Below are 25,405 nucleotides of genomic sequence, written 5' to 3'. Positions count from 1 at the left end.
CTAAATTTCTTAAATCAAGTTTCTTTCAATCAGATTTCTTCAATCACGTTTAGGAGATGATGATAGTTTCAGGTAGCTTTAAAAAAATGTAGATTTTTTACAACAGAATCAATCTAATGTTGATTAACAATGATTTTGTTTCTACTTCCATTCATTATTTAAAATAATTGAATCTGGTGAGCAACATGGATCAGGGTCAAATAAATGTTTTCATAGCAATTATTGGCAGACATTTCCCTTCTGATAAGTAGTTTCCCCCAAATAGAAGTATAATTTGCATCCAGTTAAGTATTGATGAGTCCAGGAGTGAGTTTTGATTTGTATGTATTTTTTGAAACCCCACTCGCAGAGTTGCAGGCTTGTAAGACCAGGACTTTCTGCACACAGATCCCAGTGCTGAGCCACATCTGCCTAAGGCCCCCACTGGCTTGGCTGCAGCACGGTCCCCATAGGCCCTGCTGCCAGATCAGGTGTGGAAATACTGCCGAGCTGTCACTCCGCATGGTTTCCTGCAAGTCAGCTATCTCATTCCCATCTGTGTTGATATTCTTCCGTGGCTTTTTTTCACTGCTTGCCTGGCATGCATTTATTTGTCTGATAAGCCTCAATTTGGCTTGTAAGACTTGCCTTCCCAGGTTGCAACTCAAAATGAAATTTCTCCATGGGTGTGTTTTCCCTTTAGTTGTACCTGTTATTTTTACTTAATTCTTAACTTTGAGATGTTTCTGTTTTAAGATACACTCTGTTAAGCTTATTAGAGTCCTTTTACATGTTGCCCATTCCATTTTGAATGTCTTAATCCATTAAGATCTACCATGGTGCAAGTTTTGTTTGCTTTAAAGTTTAAATAACAGCAAAATGGATTACTTAAATATATAATGGCATTTTTTCCCACTTCACTTTTATCTTACATAATTCTCTTTAGCCAAGAGATCGCTTTTCAGCAGGAATTTATTTGGATATCTTTGATTATTAATATTCTGGTGAGCCTCCTTGCAAAGTCAGGGATAGATTGCATAGTGGATATTTTTAGTCCATAAAGGGCTTTTCTGTACCTAAAGATTGGTTATTTGTGCTTTGCACCATTAATTGGCATTTTCAGGCATATTCTTGATTATGAAGCTAAAGTTTACTCTGAAGTGTCCAATCCTACAGGCTTTGTACTTGTAAAATACCCACTGAATTTATTAAGAGTGGAGTACTCATAATGGCCATTGTTGCAGGCTTGGTGGGTATTCTGAGTTGAAAAGTGAAAGGGTGGATAATTCAAGTACACCATGCTCTGATTAGAGGGCCGTGAACAGCTTCCTCCACTTACAGATTAACATCATTTCATGCTCTGTTTTCGAACAAGGAATATCTGTTCTAAAAGTAGATCCCACAGATACTGCTAATGCACCAGGTTCCAGTTGTCCTTGCTTGAAATAGGGTATCAGGTTTTCTTTCCTTTTAAGAAAGAAATCATTATGGCTTTCATGTCTTTTGGCAGATTTCCTTAGTTATGGTATTGTGGTTTGAAATTGGTTTATGACTTCCTACTTCTTAACAATGAGAAATAGCAGTTGAGTGTCTTAGCCCTGTTACCCAGTGTGTTTGTTATGGAAACTGTTTGGGGTGAAGTAAATGGAAAGAGAAATATGAAACTCAGGTGGGAATAGAGTGCTCAGTGATAGCGTGTACTCTTCTTTTTATTATAGATTCATTCACCCCACGAATACTAATTGTCTACATCATGCTAACTTCTAGTGTAGAAGTTAGTTATAAGCTGTGCTCCAGATGATTATAAATTAGAAGCCTGTTAAAATTCCTATTAAAAACATAGGAATGAAATATAGCTTCCTCATTGAAAAATTGGAAAACTGAACAAAAGGTTCATTTAATAATTATGAAAAAATCCCATTGGTTATTGCTGAAATTATACAATGAACAACATTTTAAGGGAACAAAATATAGTTTGTATTTAATGTGTCTTTAAAAATATCTGTATACACTTCAAAATTTATTATTAAAGAAACTATGCAGATATAAGCTTATAGACTTACTTTGTATCGCTATTATTTTTGCCACTGAATCCCACAAGTGAGCAGGTGGCTTAGATCTGAGCTGTGACAATTTAAAGTATCAACACTCTAAATATGGGTCTTCTCTTTTCTGGGAAGGACATGTCTAAAACTTCTCTCCATTGGAAGCTAAGATTTCACTGACAAAATCGGTTACCTGAATGTCTTAAACAGGACACATTTTATTTATTTATTGTCGCCAGATGGAAGTATTCTCTTGTATTTCTTACACTTAATCTCTACTTCTTATTTTGAACAAATTCAAACTTTTGTCCTAGCTACATGGAACTGACCATATTTGAACAGTCCTACATCTGAAAAATGACTATTGTTAAACCAGAATTGTAGTGAAACCCAGGGGTTTTTTTTCATTGCCAACAAAACAAAACAAAACTGTACACATAAGCCCTTGCATTCTGGGACTCCATCCAAAAGCATTTAGCAATTTGGCTGTACCCACCTTCAGAAAACCCATACTTTGATTCTAAGTTCTGGGTACCATGATGTACTCAGGTACATCCTGTATCCTAGCATTCACTAAATTGTCAGGGAGTGTTTAGAAGTTGGTCAGTTCTATTTTCCTGGCACCTAAAATCTGTATTTTCTTACTCAGGCTGTTGGCTGTTCACAGGAGGGAAAAGTGGAAAACTGCATCCATAAATGTGACTTTTCATTTGATTTTATTTTTCAAAACGACACCCAGATTAAAAATTTCAAGAAAATATTGTGTAGCCTCAGCATTTTAACTAATCTCACATTTTCTTTAATGATTGCAGCCATCGGGAATCATAAATAAATAGAAAAATATTTTTTTGTTTTAAATTGTATATGCCTTTTCCCTTTATAAAATTCTTCATGAAATTTTATAAAATCATAAAGCTAACATTAAATTATAGAAGCAGAAGGGGATTATGTGTGGCCTTCTCTTATAAAGCTTTTATAGATTCAGATTTTCTATAACTAACTTGGTAACATGTTTCAATGCTAAAACCAAAACAAATATATTTATTTAGTTAGCACTCTTTGATTGCCAGTAAGAGAAACTAGCTCAAAATATATTATGCTAAATTAGAAGTACATGGAACTCAATCTTCATAAGATATTTGAAGTTCAGTACCACCAGCACCTGTGTGCTCTCTCTCTCCCTCCCTCCCTTTCCCTCTCTCTCCATCTTCTCTGTGCATCCACTTATTTCTTCTTACACTGGAGATGATCCTTTTATCTTTTTCTACTCTATATGGTAAAACATGGCTGACAACTCCATAGTTCCTTAATTTGCATGTTATATGCCCATCAGTCTGCAAGACTGGCAATTTTTCTGGGTACCAATTTCAAATGCCAGCGAGAGAAACTCTGGCTCTGCCTAGGTGAAGAGCTGACTTTTTCAATCAGCCATGCCTGGGGGAGAAGGCTCTTGAGCAAGATATTCTAGAGAAGATATGGGCAGGTATTATCTAATAATAACAATGATCATAATAAATAAGCACTTACTGTGTGTCAGAACCTGTACCTAAGTGTTTTACTTGCATCATCCCATGTAAATAGCTATTAGTTAAGCACTGTGCATTTAGAAGGTGTCTCTGCCTGCATTATATTGTTAATCCTAACAGTCACCTTATCAGTGAAATGCTGTGACTTCCATTTTATATTGAAGAAACTATTGCTAAAACTTAAGTGAGTTATTAAGTGGCAGAGCCAAAATTCAAACCCATGTCATCTGATTCCTGCTCTAGAGCTTTTTACACTTAGAAGCTGCTTCCTTTCTGTAGGGTGTCAGTGATATAAAATTTTGTGAAACATGGTCATTGGTCAGACAGACTGAGACTCTTACAGCCGTGTATTTGGTGTCTAATCATAGGAGCCCTTATAGTCATAACTTCTTTTTCTTTTTCCTATCCCCCATGGTCTTTTTTTGGATGATCCTTCTCTCTGGTTTTTCCCTTAGCAAATATGTCACTTAATGCATTTAGCTGGGGACCTCCCTGGTGGTGCAGTAGTTAAGAATCTGCCTGCCAATGCAGGGGACACGGGTTCGAGCCCTTGTCCGGGAAGATCCCACATCCGCGGAGCAACTAAGCCCGTGCGCCACAACTACTAAGCCTGCGCTCTAGAGCCCGCGTGCCACAATTACTGAAGCCCAGGCGCCTAGAGCCCGTGCTCCACAGCAAGAGAAGCCACCGCAATGAGAAGCCCGCGCACCGCAACAAAGAGTAGCCCCCGCTCGCCACAACTAGAGAAAGCCCGCGTGCAGCAACGAAGATACAACGCAGTCAAAAATAAATAAATTTATAAAAAAAGAATGCATTTAGCTGAAAGTGATAAATTAATCATGGTTAAGTAAAGGGTTTATTTTTCCCTTATAACAAGTTTCAAGAAGCCGTCAGTCAGCAAGTTTCACTGAGGAATCATGGTGCTGCTGTTCTCTTGCTCCACTATCCTTAGTTTTGGGGGGTTTTTATCATATTCCCAAGTTGGTTGCTGCTTCTCCAGTCACTCTGCTCCTGTTTCAGATGAGAAGAGGGAAGAGGGACAAAAATGAAAAGGAAAAAGGAAAACTTCCGTTGATTCCATTTCCTTTGTGTCCTGAGAAGGATTCCCTCCTCAAGGACTGTTCTCTATATTTTATTGGCCAACATTTTGTCCTCTAGGAGAAAGCTAGATGTGAGTGTGAGTATTTTTCTTTTTAGTTTTGATGGTGTAGGAAGACAAGGGAGTGAGCCAAGCTATACTCTGTGCTTTAAGGGAGCAGAAAGTAGCAACTCAGGTCTGGGTACCACATACCTGTGAGTCCTCTCAAACTGGTCTGCTTCACTTTGGCATTTTCAGCATTTTCTTTGTTCAATTGAATGACTCCAGTTTCTTTTAACTCTCTTAATAGGATCGCTCTCGAGCTTTTCTCTGACCTGTAGAGCCCCTTTCATTGATTTTTAAAAATCCATATCTCTACACATACCCAAGAGGTTGCATACCTACACATTCCCAAGAGGATACCTGAGAACCATCCTGTTCTCCCTCTATCCCTCCTTTACATTTTATAGATGATACTCAGAGGCCTGGAGAGGCAAAGTTGCATAGCAAGTTAGTGAACCTAAACTGCACTCCATGTCTCCTGACTCTCAGGCCTGGCTTTTTCTAGGCATTTCTAAATAATAAGTCTTTGAGTTTATGTATGTTGAAATTTAGGAGCAAACTGAAACCACTGACATAGAAAGTGTTTATTACACGAAAAAAAAAAAAAAAAAAAAAACCTCTTGAAATGACCACTCTAAAATTTCAATTCCACAGAGTGCTAGAAATTGACTAGTAAAATAGGAGGCATTCTCTAGTCTTTCAAAACAACAGCTGTTTACTGAGTGCCTGTTATGTCCTAGGCACTATAGAAGCCAGGGATACAGCAGTGAGCATGAAAGAGGAAGTTTTGCCCTCAGGTAAGTTTATATACCAGATTATATTTAATGTATGCATTGATTTTCATATACTAATCAAATATTTATTAAGGGCTTAGTCCATGTCTTGGACTGTTCTAAATACAGGATATACAATTTTTGACAAGAAAGACAAGATTCTTATTCTTACTGAGCAATGAAGCCAAAAGTTACTCTGTTTTTTAGGGATACACAATAAAGAACTCAGACACCATCCTTTCCCTACTGTTTATTAACTAATGCAATAAAAGAAACACGTGCATGCACACACACACACACACACACACACACACAGACACACACACACTTTAGGGATACACAATAAAGAACTCAGACACCATCCTTTCCCTACTGTTTATTAACTAATGCAATAAAAGAAACACGTGCATGCACACACACACACACACACACACACACACATTTAATTGATAGCATTACTTAATCTGGGGACTACAGTAAGTTCTAAGCTTCTTTTACTTTCTGATATATACCTTTTGGCTGAGTATGCAATTTAGTTGGATTTAAAAATGGCTCTAGATTTAAGTGTAAATTTTTTGGACTGAATTCTAACAACTCTGACTCTTTCTACCTTTATTCCTTTGTTTTACTGAATTTAACTTGAATAAAATCTTTTTTATTTATCTAAGTCTATTTCTATCTAGTAAGGAAGTTGAAATTGATCATGCCTTGACTTTGTGGGCCATCAGAGAACCATGACATTCCAGGGTATTGATTTTGTGGTGTTGAAGGGTGACAGATCTAGTGTTAAAGTGCTGAGAGAGAATAGGTTTCAGATTGTACACCATAAGCAGTCCTGACTTTTGCTGAGGCATGACTAGCTTTTTAAAGCAATGGAAGGAATTGTAAGTCTTACGTAATTTTTACTGCATAAACTTGGAAAGATTAATTTAAACCAGAAGTGTGTAATCATGCATACAGGAAAAAAAGGTCCACATGTATAGAGACAACTTAGAGTATGTGTATATGTGTGAATAAAGAAAGCATACTCTGTGCTAAGAATATTGAGTAATATTTCAATTCAATATGACTGAACTTTTTCAAAACATGTTTCATCTCACATTTTGGAAGTTGCTTGGTGTTAACTGAAGTTTTGTTGTCTTTCACACCATTCTTATCATCATTATTTTGCATTTTGTTACTGTTGTGCTTTTACTTAGTCAGGTACTAGAGGATGTGAGTTATGATGCTCACAATTCAGAGAGGCCAGAGGTCTACAAGCGTCATGCTTGACAATTTTTTGATACCCTCTGGGACATGGAAGCTTGACAAGAACATTATAATTGCTGCTATAGACATGATCTTAGGAAGAGTAACCATGGTCATCTTTCAATGTCCCATTTTCCTCTGTATTTGTTCTTTTTCAGTTTAATGACCTTTAGTGAATGTATTGAAAATAACATTTTGATTATATGATTATTGTGTGGAAAAACTCTACTGAGCTAAGTTGAAGTGTATCTCTGGAAACTAATCAGAGGTGCACCAGATTCATTGACTTTAACCAATCCATCATAGTCATCTTTTAATTTATTTCCACATTTTCTTCCAAGTTCCCATTCTTGAATAAGACTTTGACCTGAACAGAAGAATAGAATGTATTTTATAATGTATGTTTGTTCTGTTTTCTAACAACATAAGTATTTTGCTTAAGCAGATTTGCTAGAAAGTGACAGCTTTGAAAAATTGGACACAGGATCCTCTGGAAGCATTTCAGTTCCAGGCAATCTAAATAGTGCAGAAGGGGAAAATGAAATATCACTGTGGTTTAAAGATGACAGTTTTGTTAAAGATTCCCTTTTACTCTTTGGCTTAAAACAAATAGAGTAAATCAAGTATATCTGTTCAAAGTATGCATGTGCGCTCACTGAGGAAGCACTCCTTCCTAGGAATGTTTCTTCAGAGACAACCAATGAGAGAATTACTTTTAAAACATGTATCATGGGTTGGGAAGACTATCATTTTCTTGGCTTAATTGTTAGGCACATTTTGAGGTCATGGGATTTCACAAGTACATAGTGTGCCTTTAAGAAGAGAGGAAAAGGAAAACCTCCTGGCTTAACACCATCTGAGTATATCATTATGTACAACTATTGTATGTTCTTCATAAATGTAATAATGTGATTATTGTGTGTGTGCATGTGTGTGTGTGTGAGAGAGAGAGAGAGAGACAGAGAGAGAGAGAGAGGAGAGAGAGAGAGAGAGAGAGAGAGAGAGTTTTAATAAACCTAAGATCAGATGCTACACATTTTCTGGCCATATTAAAAATGCAATAATATTCTCTACCCGAAAAATGTTGAGTATATTTGAAAAGGTATAGCAAGTGTGATAAAACCTGCTTTTAAGAACAATTTTATCACTAATTGGAGAGGCAGTAGAGTGTAGTCTAGTTAAAAGCACAGACACAAAGATGAGACTTCTTGGGCTCTAAAATCCCAATGCTGCCATTTTTTTAGAACTGTGATTTGGAGCAAGTTAATTTCTCAGTTCTTGACTTCCTTCTTTGTTAAATGGGGTTAATGATAGTATCTACTTTCTAGGGACCACGTGCGTTAGCCTGAGATCTCATAAACACTCAGTAGAGTATTAGTTATTCGTAATGGAAAAACACTTATGTTATGAGGCCAGGAATAGAAGCACAAATTTTTTTTTAAATAATTCAGAGGATGAATTAAAAGCTCAAAAATTTTCAGGAAGTCTGTAATATACTGATTATGTTTCTTTCAGGACAGTGGTAAATGAGTAGTGATCACATTTTTTCCTAACCAAAGAATCACTGCTGATTATCCTTTATGTCTTATACATATTCTGTAATGTACTTTAGGAATTATACTATAAGAAAGTCACTGGTAATTTCTGTCTTTCAGATTTCATAAAATAATCAGTTAACTGATTTCATGTTCATAGGTTATTCTCCGTTTTTTGTTACACTACTGTTAGAGATAGCAGTGTTTTGTAAATGAGTGTATATTTTAATTATAATTTGTTCCAACTCACCTTTGGCAAGAGTGGTTACGTTAGTTAGTACTCTTACTTTTTGAAACAACTTTCATTTAATATGCTGTATTCATTAATTCTCTGTTCATTTATGTGCTTAAATTGTCACTTATCAGAGGTGTACCTGGTAATATGCTTTATCTGGATTATCATCTAAATCTGTCCCTTGAAAAAGATTGATTCATTATGGTTTCCATTAAAAAATCTTATAACATGATCTATTTATACGTTTTACTTCATTTTAGGGCCTATCAGCTTTTCATATTAATAGGATTGTCATTTTTATGTATGGAAGAATTCTTGGTATGGTTTGGCTCTGAGCCATAATATTACCTATCCTCTTAACTCTCTGAAAACACTGACTTACGTTCATTGCATTAGTGTAGGCTTAGTTTTATTTCATGTCCAAGACAAGGAAGGTCATTTCATTAGGCATCTCATTTGCCTTTCTTCCCTGTAGTTTTCTGGTATCTTACACTAAGTATCATGTAAAAACATGTTCTGCTTCCATTAAGAAAAAGTGAGCAGAGAACAAAGCCAATTATTTGCAGCACATAAAATCCTTATGATAATTTCTTAGACTTTAATTAAACTAATACATCACATTGCACTTATAAGACAAAGGAGCAAAAAAGAAGCAAATAATCTTCTCTATGTTAAAAGACACCATATTGCTTTTTGATTAAACTCTTTAAGACTTGTGACCTATTTTAAAGTATGAGATTTACAGTCCTTTTCATACAAGGCATGTTAAAAAAGTTCCATGCGATATTGATTGGGACCACCCCAAAAAATTTTGAAATAAAACTATAAAAAAGCTTGGCTTGAAGTAATTTCTATTAATTTCTTAATGATTTTTCAAACTCTTCAAAATAAAAAAAGATTCTGTAACTTAGTCCATGCAGAAACATTTTTATTACAAAGAATCTTGTTTTGGTATTTAACATATAATTGCCATTGGTTGTTTTTGATGAGCCCACTGACATTATTGATGCAAAGTTCATTATAACTTAAAAGGAAGTCTATCTAATTTGTGTATCTTCCCTGCATTTCACAACTGGAATGTACTGAAATTAGAGATACTTGGTCTTTAAATAATATCATCCCCCAGTTTTCCATTTCTTTGATATGTAATTCCCATAAATTAAATGGAAATAAACTACTGAATTGGGAGTGAGGACATTTAGTTTTAATCCTAGGTCTGTAGTGTTACATTCAATATGTCTTGTCACCCCTCTGGGCCTCAGTATGATCACTGGTAAAGTGAATAATTTTGTAGAGGATGATTTCAAGTGAGTTCCTTATCTCTGGAGTTGTATTTCTGCATTAGTTATTAATATAATGTCTTTCTGTGTCCTAAAAGTCAATATTTTAATATGCTCATATCAATCCTTAAATCAGCACCACTTAGTATTCACGAAAGTATTTATAAAAACATTTCTAGAAATTTCTAATGATCAGAAAGCAATATTTTAAAGTTGGTCAACTACAAATCATATCAAAAGAGAATTATATGCAACTTAGAAATTTATCTGTTATAAACCAAGGGACCACATACTCATGGCACCAGTTCTTACACTTTTAACATTATCTTTCATAAGCAGGAAACTGGTTGGTTGGATTTTGTAATTCTGTCCTATCTCACCTTTACTTTTACAAGACTCAGTTAATTCATTGGATATTTACTTCATTTCCTTGTTAGTGGATCAAACTCTTAGTAAGTTTATCTATCACCTGGAAACACTTTGACTGCTTTCTACTTCCCTCTGTGGGTGTTTAAGGCTCCCCAAGTAGCTCTCAATTTTTCAGACACACGATTGCAATTTCAGTGGCATTTAAGAACAGCCGAGTTTGCTGTATTCATTTCATCTTCTCATTAACATCTAGTCTCTGTTTCTTTTGGGCAGCTTATTGCTTTGGCACACAAATACCAGCCAGTTCTGCTTTTGTTTCCAAAGGTGGCCAATTCTATGGTCTGAAAAGGATAATGGTGACAGCTTAAGTTTACATCATTTTACATTTTTATTCTGAGCTTTAAGAATGGAAATTCATTAATGCTCAACTTTGACCAAATGTAATTGGAACTGTAATGCTGGGATCCAGTCTAATGTTTTTGGTTGTTTAGTGCCTAGCCGTCTGTTTGAATTGATCCCTATTTCTCGAGAGAGTATTTCTTTAAAATATTATTTTTTAAAAAAAGCAAGAAAAAATAAAATTGTGAAATGAGACATACACGATTTAACCTTTAAGAACAGGAGGTTCTAGAGGAGGAATCCTTGAATACTTAATTACATTAGTTTTAACAAATAATTGTTTTCTGCATTCTCTGGCTTTTGACAGTTACCTTAATTTGTCTGTGTAATTCTAATTTAGGATGTTCAGGACAGTTTTGTTGTTGTTGTTTTTAATTATTACATTGGTTTCTTTTATATGTAGACTTGAGCTAAGTAGAGAAAATAGCTCGTGATGGAGTTGAATGGAATTAGAGAAATCTCTGGATTAGGCAGGGAAATCCTCTCACTGCCTCCTGACCTTACCTCACATATTCCTCACAAACTTTCTCTCTTCTCGGAATGCAGTTTTCCCTCGTTTCTGTAGATGTCAAGCTTACCTATCGTTTATTTTAAGACCCAGCTTAGGTTCAGTTAGTCCGTGAGCCCTCTTCCTACTCCCCTCACCACTGTCTCTTCTCACTCGTCAGAGCTCTCATAATTTTATCTACTGGGCTCTTATCTTTTCCTCCTCAAGATTAGTAATCTGTTTATATTAGTAATCTATATATATTTGTATAAATAACTTCCTCAGAACCAGGACTGTGCCTTATGTTGCTTTGTATTTCCCCTGATGCCTCCTGCAATGCCTTTCACATGATTGGACGCTATAACCTTTGACATTCTTTCTAACTCTGAGATTCCATGATTCTAACAGTCAGCCAGTCAATAAATATTGATTGCTTGGCTATCCAACCCAGGGGATGCTTTTGTTAGGGCCCAAATCATTCGTATTCTGTAGTCAGAGCAAAGTACCTATGATGAGGAAGTGGTATGATATTATCTAGCCCCTTTCCTTCCATGGCCAGTTCAGTGGTTGCCTCACAATCTAAAAGCCCTCTTTTCTAAAGAGTGCAGATTAAACAGTGCTAATGAATGGCCCTTTTGTGTGTGTGTGCACTCTTACACATGTAAATGGATATAAACTTCCCTTTCTTTGATTGGATAGGATTTGTCTTATTGGTTCCTTTCCTTTCTTTTTTTTTCTTTTTTTCTTTTTGGCAGTTTAGACAACTTGCAGATATGTTGAAGTTGCTTCTTATTTATTCACAAATTTAAGTAATTATGATGGAATCCTGAATCTGATAGATACATAGGCTTCTAGAACTGAGTTTCATAACACATTCAATAGTATAGGAAACTTGTGTAGTTTTGCTTATTATTCCTTAAACCATGGCAAAAATGGAGACATTTGCAGTTATAACTTAGCTGTTTATTTTTAAAAGATTCAAAGTCAAATTTAAAAAACAATTATGAGGAAACATATGTAAAGGAAAAAAATCTTTGATCAAGAACCAAAGTTGGTTTGGGGCCCTGATTCTCCCATTATCTATGTGATTTTTATATAAGGAGATTAAGCTCTCTGATCTTTAATTCCCTCATATGTAAAATAAGCAAAGTTATAATAGCTACTTCACAAGGACTTTGTGAGTTTAAGTTAGATAATTAAGTGCAATCTTGTAATAAACATCTATGCAGGTGATATATTAACTAATAATTATAATTTATGAGTTTTGGTACCTCATTTATATAAATCAAAATGAAGTAAAACACCATAATACCATTCAGAATTGTCGTTCTCATAGTTCTCCATTCACCAAATCCCATGTTTACCTTCTGTCCCACTTTCTATTTTAAATGATTTTCCAGTATTTCAAAAAATAATAGATAAACTTTCGATGTTGATAGTGGCTCTGCCCTGACTCAGCTCCTATATCATGCATTTATGCTCTAAAATACGAATGTCCACCTCCTGTTCCTAGATTGCAGAAACTACCATCAATTTGATTTTCTGTGTCATGGAATAGACTCTACTTTTTATATGATACCTTCTATTTTTCCCTAGATTTTAACATCAGTCAGAGAAAAAAAATAATGAATAGTCATAGAATCCTTTTACATATTGCCAATTATATGCAAACACATTCAACACACCCTTGTACTTAATCTCTACTAGTTACATAGGTGTGTGATTTAGTTTTGAAGCATACCTAATAAAAATAAGTACAAACTAGATACATGTTCCTTTCAAAATATATATATATTTCCTTATATATGGTTTGGAAGTTTTTTCAGAATTATTAAGAGTTTTTCTATTCCTTTGTGTGAGTGTTCATTTATTCTTACACCTAAATATGAATTCTTTTCCTATTCTCTGCATGATTCAGCTTCCTTCTCCTAGCACTAGTCACGAGTTGTTGGCCAAGGAAGTCTGGAAAAGAAGAACAAAGCTTTTATGAGTTAACTTTTTATTGATAATTTTTGATAATTAAATTCCCAGCTTATTTCAGTCTCTTTGGTTAGGAAATGGAAACTGAGTGAGATACAAAGATGGCCTGGTAAGATGTGCTCCAGGAATGGCTTGGTTTCATCTTACTGTGTGTGTCGTGTGTGTGTGTGTGTGTGTGTGTGTGTGTGTGTGTGTGTGTGGCTTGTTGCCTAGGTGATAGAAGAAATTGAGGAGAACGGCTGACAGGGGAAGACAAAAGCTGTGTCTATACATCCTCAACAGAATAGGACCTCACTGAAAGATTGGTTTGGTCTGATTTACTAGAGCCTATCTCCTCAGTGGCAGTGATCTGAAAATTGTTTCCAGGGCCATTTTAATTAGCTGATTAAAATCAAAACAAATACATCCTGGTCACATCCATTTCTACCCTGACCCTCACCAATGATTGTTTTCAGAATGATGATTCCTAAGTAGTTCTGCTTGAGCTCAATAAGTGATTTGAGGTATGCACTTTTGTTTTTAAACATGAATCTTTAATGGTGAGGAAAGAATCCATTTTTCTTGGCTTCAGTGACAGGTGAATATTATTACACAGATGCTTTTGTTCGGTGCATCAAAAGTTAAAACCACAAAAATGTGAAACCTGCCTTTACATAGTCAATTTATGAAATGAGAGAGGTCTATTTTTCAGTAACATTTTAATAAGAGGATTTCATTTTGCTGCGTGGCAGTATGGTGACCATATTACATAAATGCATTCTAATTCTTGGATATGCTTTTAAGTTAAAAGTATGTAAGGTCTTGAAAATAGAAAATGAAACACTTTGACACCTCTGATTTCCTGTTTTTATTGTTTTAATTATTTATTCATTTATTGAAAATATATATACACAGCACTTAACAAGTATTTAACTATTTATTATTTATTTATTATTTAACTCTTTAACTATTTATCAAGCATTCAACTACTTTTGTGAAGTTATTCTTTTATACACACACACACACACACACACACAAACACACAAAGAGTACCTAACAGGAAGATCTAATGTAGTCTAGGTGTGCATTATGGCTACATCACTGTAGTCGGTTTGGGAATAAAAAACAATATCTCAAACTTTTAAATATTTAGCTTTCACTTTGTATAAGCAGTTTTTAACTGACGTGTAGTGTTTGGTTTGTGTAAAATCAGATAAACTTTGTCCATCTTAAACTTACAACTTAAATCATGAACACTCACTTATCATAGATTCCTCGGTAAACTTGTCCTCTGTGTGTAATTGGCCAGAAAATATCCCAAGTTATGTTAACTTTTAGACCTGCTAGAGAAAGAAAAAAAAAATGTTCTTTTTATTTCTAAGAAAAGATAAAAATTAATTTAATAAATTAAGACATTTTAAAGCTGCTTAATTTTATACAGCTAATTGGATAATCTGCAGTCAGAGCAATTTTTAAACATTTTACGCTCTTGAATATAAACAATTTTTAAATTAGACATTACCTTTTTTTATACCATTTATTTTCAAATGTGAGTTAGTTGATTATTCAGTGAAAGAAATCATTTACTTCTTTTTAACCTTGACTCTCATCTACTGATGCACTGTGACACTGGAAATTAGGTGCAATATATATATTTTTTAATTCTTAAAATATTCTAATTCTTTTGGTAGTGAACTGTAGCACTTTTATTTTATGGAAGTGATTCATTATCTTTTTGGCAATATTCATACTCACTAAAGGTTTTCCTGACATCAACTGCACCATCAAACTGGAAACAATATTCTGTGTACTTTTTGGCACTCAGAGCAGAAATCAGCCTATTCGTCAGGCTCAAGTTCAGAGAAATAAATATTCAACACTATTTAAAACTCACATTAGCACCAAAACGTTTTGAAGGAGTATTATCATCACTTTCAATCGTGGAAAACATTGCTTTCTTATGGTCATTTTGAAGGGGAGAGTAATTCATCCTTGACCAGAGATTAGCTGACCATTTGTTGATAGTGTGTAAATTGCTCAGATTTCTATAGACAGTGAGCTATCTAAAGATTGCATTTAGAGACTAGAAAGCTACTTTGAAGGGTGTGAACATTCAGATCAAGCTCACCTCCCAGAGATCTTAGGGACAGTATATTGTACAAGCAGTGACAACAGAATTACCATACCATTCTTCTTTGTACTTATAGTATAAATAAAGCCAGAAATACCCCCTCTCCTGACAGCCCCTCTCCAGGTGACATTTCATAGCCTTCAAATACTTGACGCCTGAAAAACAATTAATTCAATGTTTCTTTTACCATGCAAATATCTCTTGTCAGAGATAACATCCAAGAGATTAGCCAGCAGTATTGATCTAGGTGCCCCAGGGTTGTTAATTGTAGCTAGAACAGTTATGTCTCCATGACTTCTGAAAGAGGTTATGGCCACTGCAAATACATCTTAAAGAAGGAAAGAATACTATCAGCCAAGATGTGCATCCAAAGTTTGGAACTAGGCTAGCAAAACCCTACTCACATCCTGTAAAGCAGACATATATTTTTGTATTTTTTATAGGTGGATACAGTGCAGACCACGAAACCCCCTGGCCACATTGAGGAATCGTGTAAAATGAATGTATGTGCTCGTAAGTGAAATACATGTAATGTTCCAACTCAATGTGTTGGATCCTAATAGACCTGGATTTGTCTTGTGTAAAAAGAAATCGATTCCCAAGGGGCAGGACCACTAGCTGATTAAAATGAAGCTCTGATTTTGAAGAAAACAAAAATGGCTTTAAATTACAATCTCTGCAAAAAGGAATCAAACTATAATTTGCAACCAACTGAAAAAGAAAATCAAGCTCTCATATGGAATAAAGAAGGGATGTGAGAGAGGTTTTGCAATCTTATCAATTACTGTGGAGAAACAGAATGAAATATCATCATACTCAAGAGTATGAAAATAACAGAAAATCCCTTTCCTTCAGTTTGCACTTGAATGGACTCAAGCGAAGAATGGAGACCTGTATCCTGTTAATGTTTATGATTAATAAGATGGAGATTAATATAGATGTGATTTCATTTGCCTTGCTTGAACTAATTGGATGCATTATGTAGAAATCACCTGAGGCTGTGCTAGATCAACAAAGAAAACGGAAGTGTATACCTCAGGACTGAATTCCGAGAAAATTAGCTTGTTCAAGGCTATTTCATAAGGCACAAAGAAGAAATACTGCCAATCAGGGAAAGTGAGAGAAACTAGTGGACATGAGAGAAAATGAAACTTAGGTCAGTCTGATACTTGTTGAAACATAATTTATTATGGTGTAAAAGTAGAGGCTCACAATATATCTCACAGACATTTTACACAATTTCTGATTGAATTTAGGGTAAACCCTGTAAGTGTTAAAGGAATGTATGGCCATTATTTAATAGGAAACTGGCTTTTAAAATTTGTGGTCCTATGCATTTATGTATGCAGAGGAGGGCTTTTTAGATTTTGTTTAAAATGAATTGCATGCAGGAAGTACCTCTTTGCATTATAGTTACTTACTCAACTGAAGATACTGTATAAAGTCTAATTTTTGTATGGGTGTGAGTGTATACGTATGCATTTGTGTGTGTGTGTATAAGTGGAAGGAGCTAAAATTTAATGATTGACATTTGCACTTTGGTTTGTTACCTAGAATGTAAAGAGGTAGAGTAAACCGTCTTAAGCCATTTCGTATATGCCGTGATCATTATTAAAGATTATTATTCACAAAGGAAACAATTCTGAAGATAGAATGACTACTGCAAAGGCTCTCCAATTAAGTATATTTAATGCAATTTAGCCATTTAAATTAAAATGGTACCAATGTCTGGAAATAATGAGAGTAGGCTCTTGTGAAATCAGTTTGAAGACAGTTGGAAAGTCATACTATATTCCTTAAGGTCTCCACTCAGTGACAGAGGATGTGAATCACAGATTCTCTTATAGATGAGACTGGGGAAATATTTGTGTTCTAACTATAACTTTTTAATCTACCAATAAGTTACATGTGTTTTTTTCCCCGTTTTTCTTCAGTGTAAATTGTATAACAAGTGATCATATATTAACATAGATAAGATAGTATTTAAAACAGATTGACATATTTTTTGAGGTCACCATGTGCCATAATAATTTTGAAGCTATTGTTCTCTGGTATTTGTATTCATTTCTCTTTATATCTTACCCTTTAACTTTATAGTTGAAATTTTTACCTTTTCTTTCTATGTGACAATCAACTGAAGCTGGTACCCTATCTATATTATTGCAGGGATTTTTGTCTTTATATATGCTATTATAATAAATTATAAGTCTACAAACTGTATAATTCTATTGTATTGAATATTTTTCTGTGACCAAAATAATAAAAGAGGCTACTTTATAAAATGTCTGTATTTTTTTATTTTAATAGTCTCTTAAAACATAATGGGACGTGTAATATATTCATGTTGCTGGTTTTTAAACTACGTTCTCTGCATCTTTACAATTTGAAAGTGAAGAGCTTAGCCACTAAAGATAAAGAGGAAAGGTTTGACAGAGATAAATTAGAGAATGTTTGGAGAAAAGCACCCTGAATGGGGTCCGGAGTCTTGATGCCAAATTTTACCGTGCTGTTAAACAGCCAGACCTGAAAGGATACATTTTTTGAGTTTTCAGGTGCTTAGATTTCTCATCCATAAATGATAGGTTTGGATTACACTATCAATTTTAAGATCATTTAAATTCTTAACTCTTGATAAGTAAACTTAATTCTTAGGTTTTGATACTTAGAAATATTAACAGTGTGCTATGGAACACTGATTATATCAATAATCAATACTGATCATCCATATTAAGATAATCATATGCTGTTTTCCACTAAAACTGACCCAAATCTCAACACACGCCTTAGGACCAAGGAAAAATATGAATTTATATTTGTTGCTGTTCCAACCTTAGTTTGACTTAATAGAAATATGTACTGAGGTACAAATAATCACGTCTGGGATCAATCGCTCCCTCTAAGTTAATTGAACCAAGCAGCACCCAAGTACAAAATCACTCAATTTGTAACAGAGGAAATGTTTTTGGACTACCGTGAGTTGAATGCATTCCCTGGCAGAATATATTAAAGTGCTAGAACCAGTTTTTCTTGCTCTTTACCCCCCGAGGATTGATCAGCACATGAACGTCCCCATAACTTCAAAGGCATTTCTGTACTTGGATCAGCCTGGTTGGGTTCAGAGGAGAAGGAAACACTAGCCCCTGATGTTTATTGCTGTAGGCTCTTTCATCTCATAGTAATTCTCTGCGTAGGAGAAGCAACAGGCAGAGGAGTCTTGCAGCTGTTATAATTTCACGATTAATTTTTAGTCACAAAGTGCCTCACACAGAAAAACAGTACTTTTATTTTAGTTTCCTGCTACTACTCCAACTGGGAAAGGTCAGAGAAACAGTGGGAAGCAAAATGAAATCATACGTATCATTTGGATTTTTTTTCATTGCAATATACTGACTTGCAAAATAGTGTCACTTTCAATATCACAAAAATGGCATGGATAATCTTCAGGGATACTTATTTAGAAAATTGGTCACACCAAATTTTTTTTCATTTAGGTGAATTTCTGGCCATTTATGGAACTGATTTTGATAATAAAATTTAATGTTGTCAATTTAGTCTTTGTTTTACAAGATTAGAAATTTAGATGGGAGACTTGCAGCCTTCCACCTACCAAGCCTCTCCCAAGTCCCACTATTTCTAAATAAAACTTCTACCTTTGCCTCGTGCCTCTATCCATTTGGAAAAAAAAGGTGGGGAGCAAGGGGAGACTGCACTTGGCTCAAGAGAAATGGCTATATAGAGCAGTGGAGCAACCGTGAATGAGAATTACCAATTGAAAAATTATGTCCAGAATTCATCAGATTGGATGCACATGGGTAAAACTTTTGCTAAGATATAAAAGAAAATTAAAATATTATTGGGAATTAAAATACGTGCTTTTGGTTTCAGTTCTTGTTATTTTTTGAACTGCTATTATTCTACCTCTCTGTTTTGGTAAATATAATTTAGTTGAACAGATTTTCATATTTCTTGAATAATTTTTTAAACTTAAGTTACCGAGAGTCAACTCTGTGTAGATGATATATTAATTGCCCTATTTAGTACTTATATCAACCTCATGAGGTAGATACTATTATTGTCATGACACCCATTTTACACATGAGGATAATGAGGAACAGAGAGTTTTGGTAAATTTGCAAAGCTACAGAATTAGCAGGAGGTAGTGCTGAGCATTGAGCCCTGCCAGTCTGGTTTCTGAGGCTGCACTCAGCAGGTGGGCCACAGAGCCTTCATGCCAAACACTATTATAGATGGGGGTTCAAGATAGGTTCTGGAACTATTTGGGGGTGCAGAGGTAAATTTTGTGGTTCCCTAGATCACATATTAGTCTGAGTGAGGCCAATTCAGAATGCATGACTTAGATGTGAAAGGTATTCCAAAGTTCTAGCTCACTGAAATATTGGATAAAGGTGGAATCTGTGATAAAAAGGTCTGTTCTAAATACTGTATACAGGGAAGAAGAGAAATTTTTCTCTAACTTACTTGCTTTGCATGCTTAAAATATATTAATATAAATATGGACTATTTGCATCAATTTTTTTTTTTTTTTTTTTTTTTTTTGTGGTATGCGGGCCTCCCTCTGGGGATCCTCCCAGACCGGGGCGCGAACCCGGTTCCCCTGCATCGGCAGGCGGACGCGCAACCGCTGCGCCACCAGGGAAGCCCCAATTTTTTTTTTTTTAATGAAGACTTTGCTGCTGGAATCTGGATGGACTGAGGAAAATGGCAGCTGCATTCTTTGAATCAGGAGAGCTCCCAGTTTAATGGGAATTCCAGCCACACAGACTAATTATTACAATGCCATATGCTAAATGATGGACTATCACAGTGGTTAAGAGTTCAGGGTCTGGAATCCAGGCAGCCTGGGTTTGAAACGTGGTTCACACACATAAATGAGGGGACCTTTGAACAAATAACATCTCTCTGCTTCCATTTCTTCATATGTAATATGAAGTTAATAACAGTATCTACCTCATAAATTAGTTGTGATGATTAAATGAGATTTAGCCAGGCAAAGTGAGTATGACATAACAAAAGCTCAATAAACACTGGTAATTATTAATTTTCTTAGTGTTGTTTTTATAATTGACATGAATAGAGTGAGGTGGCTGTTGACTGATATGTTCATGGGCCAAAATAAACTCAGTTATCACTGGCAAAAGTGAAATAAAAGGCACCTTACAGAAAAGTGTAATGACAAGCCCTAGTATTCTCCATATGCTATGGTGTGAAATTCAGAAAAATTGTGCAGGTCCAGTTTCTGCAGGGAAAATGCATCAGTTTCTGATCTGCTGCAGTTCAAATCTGGGAGCTCTGTGAGCTGTAATTTTTTCAGGCATAGACAAGTGAAAGGAAATTGTGAAAGCTGAAATCAAACCTTTGTCATGATCCAATGATGAAAGTTTCCAAAAGGTTAAAGAACAATTTTTGGAGATCACTTTATCCACAATCATAAGGGAATACAATTTTTTCTCATTATTAATAGCTTAAAAATTGTGAAACTTAAGAATGAGAACTATGTCAGGTTATCATAAAAACTAAGGGTAATGCTGATTATGACAACCAATCCATAAATAAGTCGTTGTTATTCTTTGCAAGTATTTAATATCTATTCTATATCATTAGGGCTTTATTTTCAAAGTCCTTCGTTAAGCAGAAAATTGCTGCATTTATTGGATGATAAGATTTGACTGTATGAAATATAAACAAAATACATACTTGCTGAACTGAATTGGATCATATTTACTATAAGGGAAGCCAGTGGCTTTTATTTTAAACATAGTTATTGGTTAAGTAAGCATATTGGAGCAGAAAAAAAATAATAAACCAATGAAAATCCTCAGTTTTGCCTATTTGAAACTACTTTTTAGATGAAATATATTGACTAACAATTGTGACTGTGGAAAATGTAGGCCTCAGAAGTGGCTCTGCATTTTTGGGAACGCATAGCATTGCTGGTGAAAACATGAGAAAGTTATATTTTAAGTTCATATCACAGTTTAGCATCTGAGCATCTGAAAAAAACAAAGCCAACTACAGATTTTTATTAGACCATGCGTTTCAGTAATTTTTACACTTTTTTTGAAAAAGTTGGCTACTCTATATTTTTGTGGATGTTAATACCTCTATAATAACCTATCTTATGCTGCTTTTTGTGAATTTCTAATGAGAAGTTAAAATTAATGTGATTAAAAATGAATATCTTTCTAGACTCTATCCTTAGATGTTTGGGGAAAACTGAACATTTCCAATTTTAAGAGATTGGAGTTCTGAGATCAGGTACAGCTCAGCCTGTTTTTTAATTGCCACTTCCCATTTTTGTCAGTGAAAATTCTGTCTCAGTCACAGCTGAAGGGGACCTGCATCTCTAATCTTTCTTCTTCTCTCTGTGTCTAGCTGTTAAAAGGCAGGTCAGCAAGGACTTTTTCTCCCCTATGTGTCAGTCTCATGAAAGCAGCAGACATTTGGCATATGCATTCCAGAAGGATCAGAAACTGGCTGCTTCCCGATAATACATTTCAAGTGGATATAGCATAGTCTAACTTTCTGCCAGTTGACTTTTTAAAACCCCTGCATATTTACTAATAAATCTGCCATTTTTTGGAACCCAAAATTTAAACTTGATTGGTAAAGTCATGTAATTGAAAAAAAATTTTGTGAAGGAAAACACTGATAACATTAAGGAAACAATTTATTACATGAGACTTTTTAATAATCCTATGATGACTTGTCAAGCAAATGCCTCACTATTTAGATGAAGATTGAGAACATGTTTTTGAGGATGTCTTGCTATTAGTACTACATTAAAAGAGGTTGTATTCAAATGAATACCAAGAATCTGTAAACACAGGATCTTTTAATCTTTCAATAAACCATTTTTAATACTAGGAAGAAATGCAGTACGTATCTTACTCCGGGGCTCCTCAGCAATCATGTGCTCGTGCCATCTGAGATTAACATTTGGATGAAAGAGCATGATTAGAGGGTTCTAAATTAGTGGTTACCAAGTTGAAATGACACAAAAGTTAAAACAAAGTAATACAGCAATCTATTTCATGCAATCTATTTCTTATACCAGTTAATTGGCAGTTTAATTAGCATGATGTTTCATGTTGTGGCCTAAGCCATTGTACTCCCAATGGGTGTAATGGAGACAATGAAAAAAAAAAAAGAAAGCTTTAGAATTGTTGATGGTTATATCACATGCTACCTGAATTAAAAATAATTCTTCATTTTAAAAGAAGAGAACATACATATGCTTTTTTTTCTGAATCCAGAACAGATCTTTTATAAGAATTTTTATGGTATGAAATACTTCCACGAATTAAAAGCCTATCAAATATGTGCAAGTGTTAACTGAAGTACATTTTAAATTCCAAGTGACCACAAGTAAATGACAAGTAAATGACTAAAGGATACACTTCGATAAAAAAGAAGTTCCATTTACAATTTTGAGAGAAAACATAAAACATATGTATTAGGGTGATCATATTTTGAAAGTATAATGTGATTGATAGGATTCTATTAAGGGCCATTGAAATGACTTACAAAGGACTGCATTTTGGAAAGGGACAATGGAACTCTGCCTTTGGACAGGCCTGAGAAAAAAAATATATGCATCTTAGAAATAATTTATAAAGTAAATGACATGAAAGGGGTCTCTCATCCCTCCTTCCCTCCCCAGCGAGAACATATTCATATTGTGTGTGTTTGACTTTATCACATGAAATGGAAGTTTCTGCCGAGCCAAAGACAGTCATCTGCCAGCTGATTGGTTCTGCCTTTTTACAACAGTATAAAGAATGGCCGCAGTACTTATGAATATTGAGCCATAAAATATAGCAAACCTTCTGGAGGTACTTTTCTCTTCATTTTACACTGTTGACAATTCAGAACTTGCAAAGAAATAAAATATTTTGAGGATATGACTAATATACCTAAATTTTGTCAAGCTTTCTTTCCCAGTCACTGAAGTCTGTTGGCTACCTCCTCATGGATATATCATTAGGCTATTCATTTCCGTTGAGTTTGCATACTATAGTAGGTCCAGAGGGCTTTTTTTTTTCCCCTTTCAAAAATTATTCTGGGGCTTCCCTGGTGGCGCAGTGGTTGGGAGTCCGCCTGCCGATGCAGGGGACACGGGTTCGTGCCCCGGTCCGGGAAGATCCCACATGCCGCGGAGCGGCGAGGCCCGTGAGCCATGGCCGCTGAGCCTGCGCGTCCGGAGCCTGTGCTCCGCAACGGGAGAGGCCACAACAGGGAGAGGCCCGCGCACCGCAAAAAAAAAAAAAAAAAAAAAAAAAAATCTGTTCAATAAAGAAAGCTTTCTCGTGCTTTCTTTGTATGTGCTACTGGCAAGTGATCAAGACTATGAGATACAATAGATCATGGCTAGGTATGGAGAGCATGGTTGAACTGCTATTAAAGTTGTGTACAAAGTATACATAATGGATTCAGATATTACACGGAAGGCTAAAGTATCCCATACATTGCCACCCCCAAATCTTGCAAGGACAGAACAACTTGCTTCTTCTTAGGCCATGCTCAGGAACATTTAGTGCCTGTTCATTTCTAATTAATACATTTCCACTGTCTTAATTTAGAATCATATTCCTCTGACTCTAATCTCCCTTTCCCATTTATACTTTTCATTCTTTTCATGAACTCGATGCTCCTGTTAAGCTTGGTAAGTTTCGAGTGACTTTACCTGCTTCACACTTTCCTACCAGTTTATCTTAAGCTATACTGTTATCTCCTCCAGCAAATCTCTGTCTTCTAATTTTACATGAGTGAATCCTACCTTCCATGATTCTTCTTTTATAAGCTGTTTCTGATTACCAGGTCATGAGTGTTAATGTTAAGTCATTTTATCTGTGTGATTTTATGTTACCTGGAGCTTCCTACCTTTAATGATGGAATTTTTTTGTGCATGTAAGTGAATATATGTATTATTTTATTATTACACCATAATCTCTTCACTGGGAAGGTCCAAGCCTGAATCATATTTGCTGTCTCCCCCCAGTTCTTAGCAAAGTGCCTTGCTTATGGTAAGTTAGTAGATGTCTATTAAACAGTGATTGAATTCATTTGTTGATATAAAGGGGAATTTTATGTGATTTTAGGGCATTCAATGTAATGTATAAATAATTATTCAATAAATATTTATTGCATTGCTACAATAGATTAGGTGCAGAGGATGTCATATTCCTATAAAGAATTAACTGCTGGGTAACAGTTGGGGTGATGTGCGCCTGTTTATATACATATATATCATATGTCATGTACACTGTGTGTTCCTCGGGATCTACTCTTTTGCAGAAATTCTGTTATTACCAAGATAACTATATTACCCAGATGTGATAACTACATGGTACCAAGAATAAGGGGTCTGGTGGAGGACAAGTAGATGCCAAGGCAGGATGATATAAAAGGAGACTGGGAAATAGATCAAGATGTAAATGGCATTAGATTGCATGTGAAGGAGATTCAACTTGATCCTGGGAGAAATGGGAGTCAGACAGCAGAGGTCTTTAAGTACAGGGGAGTGGAGGCCTTGATTTGTTAGGGGAATAACTCTCAAAGCAGTGGGAACGAAGCACCAGAGAGGGAAGAGACAAATAACCCTAAAGGAATCTGGATTGTGCCTGAATGGAGACATATTTCTCTTAGACTTGGGATTCTATGCCATTAGTGGCCACACTTTATGTGGTATAAGAAGTAGTAGAGACAACAGCTCTCTTTGGTCATTTCTTGACACCAATACACTGCTCTGCTCTAGAGACTTATTTCCTTATTCTAGACTTATTCTAGAGGAATTAGAATAGTTAATAATAAAAGAAATACATATAAATGCATGGTTTCTAAATTCCATAGACTTGAAACTATTCTTTAAACGTGGAGTTCAGTCCAACTTAAAATGTTTATATGTGATGATCTGGCAAATCTGTATGATGCTGAGATATAGATAGAAAGCATCATTTAAATATAAAATTCTTTTGCTGTAATACCGACTGTCAAAAAAGACTCTCCTTGATGTTAAGCTATGATCTCAAGTCATGCTTGGAGACTATCTTGAGGCTGAAGGCTAAAAATCATCGCTTATCAAATCGATGCCATACCGTTTCTACCTCTATCATTGTCTGAACTCACTCCTCAAGCTATAAGCTGATTATTATTTCACACTTTACCCAAAAGTATTTTTATTTTGACCTTGAAGCATATCATTTTCAGTGGTTTTTGCTTGCTTTTGTGTGTCATGGTTTTAAAAAAAATAATTAATGCCACAGATAATGCAGATATGA

The 25,405-nt window shown here is 35.2% G+C and overlaps 1 protein-coding gene across 13 annotated transcripts in view; it reads left to right on the top strand.

Annotated features, from left to right (window-relative positions):
* PCDH7 (protocadherin 7) overlaps positions 1-25,405 on the top strand; it is a 451,994-nt gene that overhangs the window by 40,363 nt on the left and 386,226 nt on the right. The window contains exons 2-3 of one of the 13 annotated variants that reach the window (XM_055086115.1): positions 5,432-5,488; positions 15,551-16,686. The exons of 9 other annotated variants lie outside the window; for them this stretch is intronic. In XM_055086115.1, the coding sequence (XP_054942090.1) occupies positions 5,432-5,440 (9 nt within the window). In that variant the 3' untranslated portion in view covers positions 5,441-5,488; positions 15,551-16,686. Of the gene's footprint in view, positions 1-5,431; positions 5,489-15,550; positions 16,687-25,405 lie in introns of those variants that run through there. 3 more of the 13 variants (XR_008617842.1, XR_008617841.1, XM_024119332.3) reach the window with 3 other exon arrangements.

The sequence above is a fragment of the Physeter macrocephalus genome, chromosome 7 (genome assembly GCF_002837175.3).
Source record: "Physeter macrocephalus isolate SW-GA chromosome 7, ASM283717v5, whole genome shotgun sequence".
NCBI classification, from domain to species: domain Eukaryota; kingdom Metazoa; phylum Chordata; class Mammalia; order Artiodactyla; family Physeteridae; genus Physeter; species Physeter macrocephalus.
This window is presented reverse-complemented; position numbering and strand designations above follow the sequence as displayed.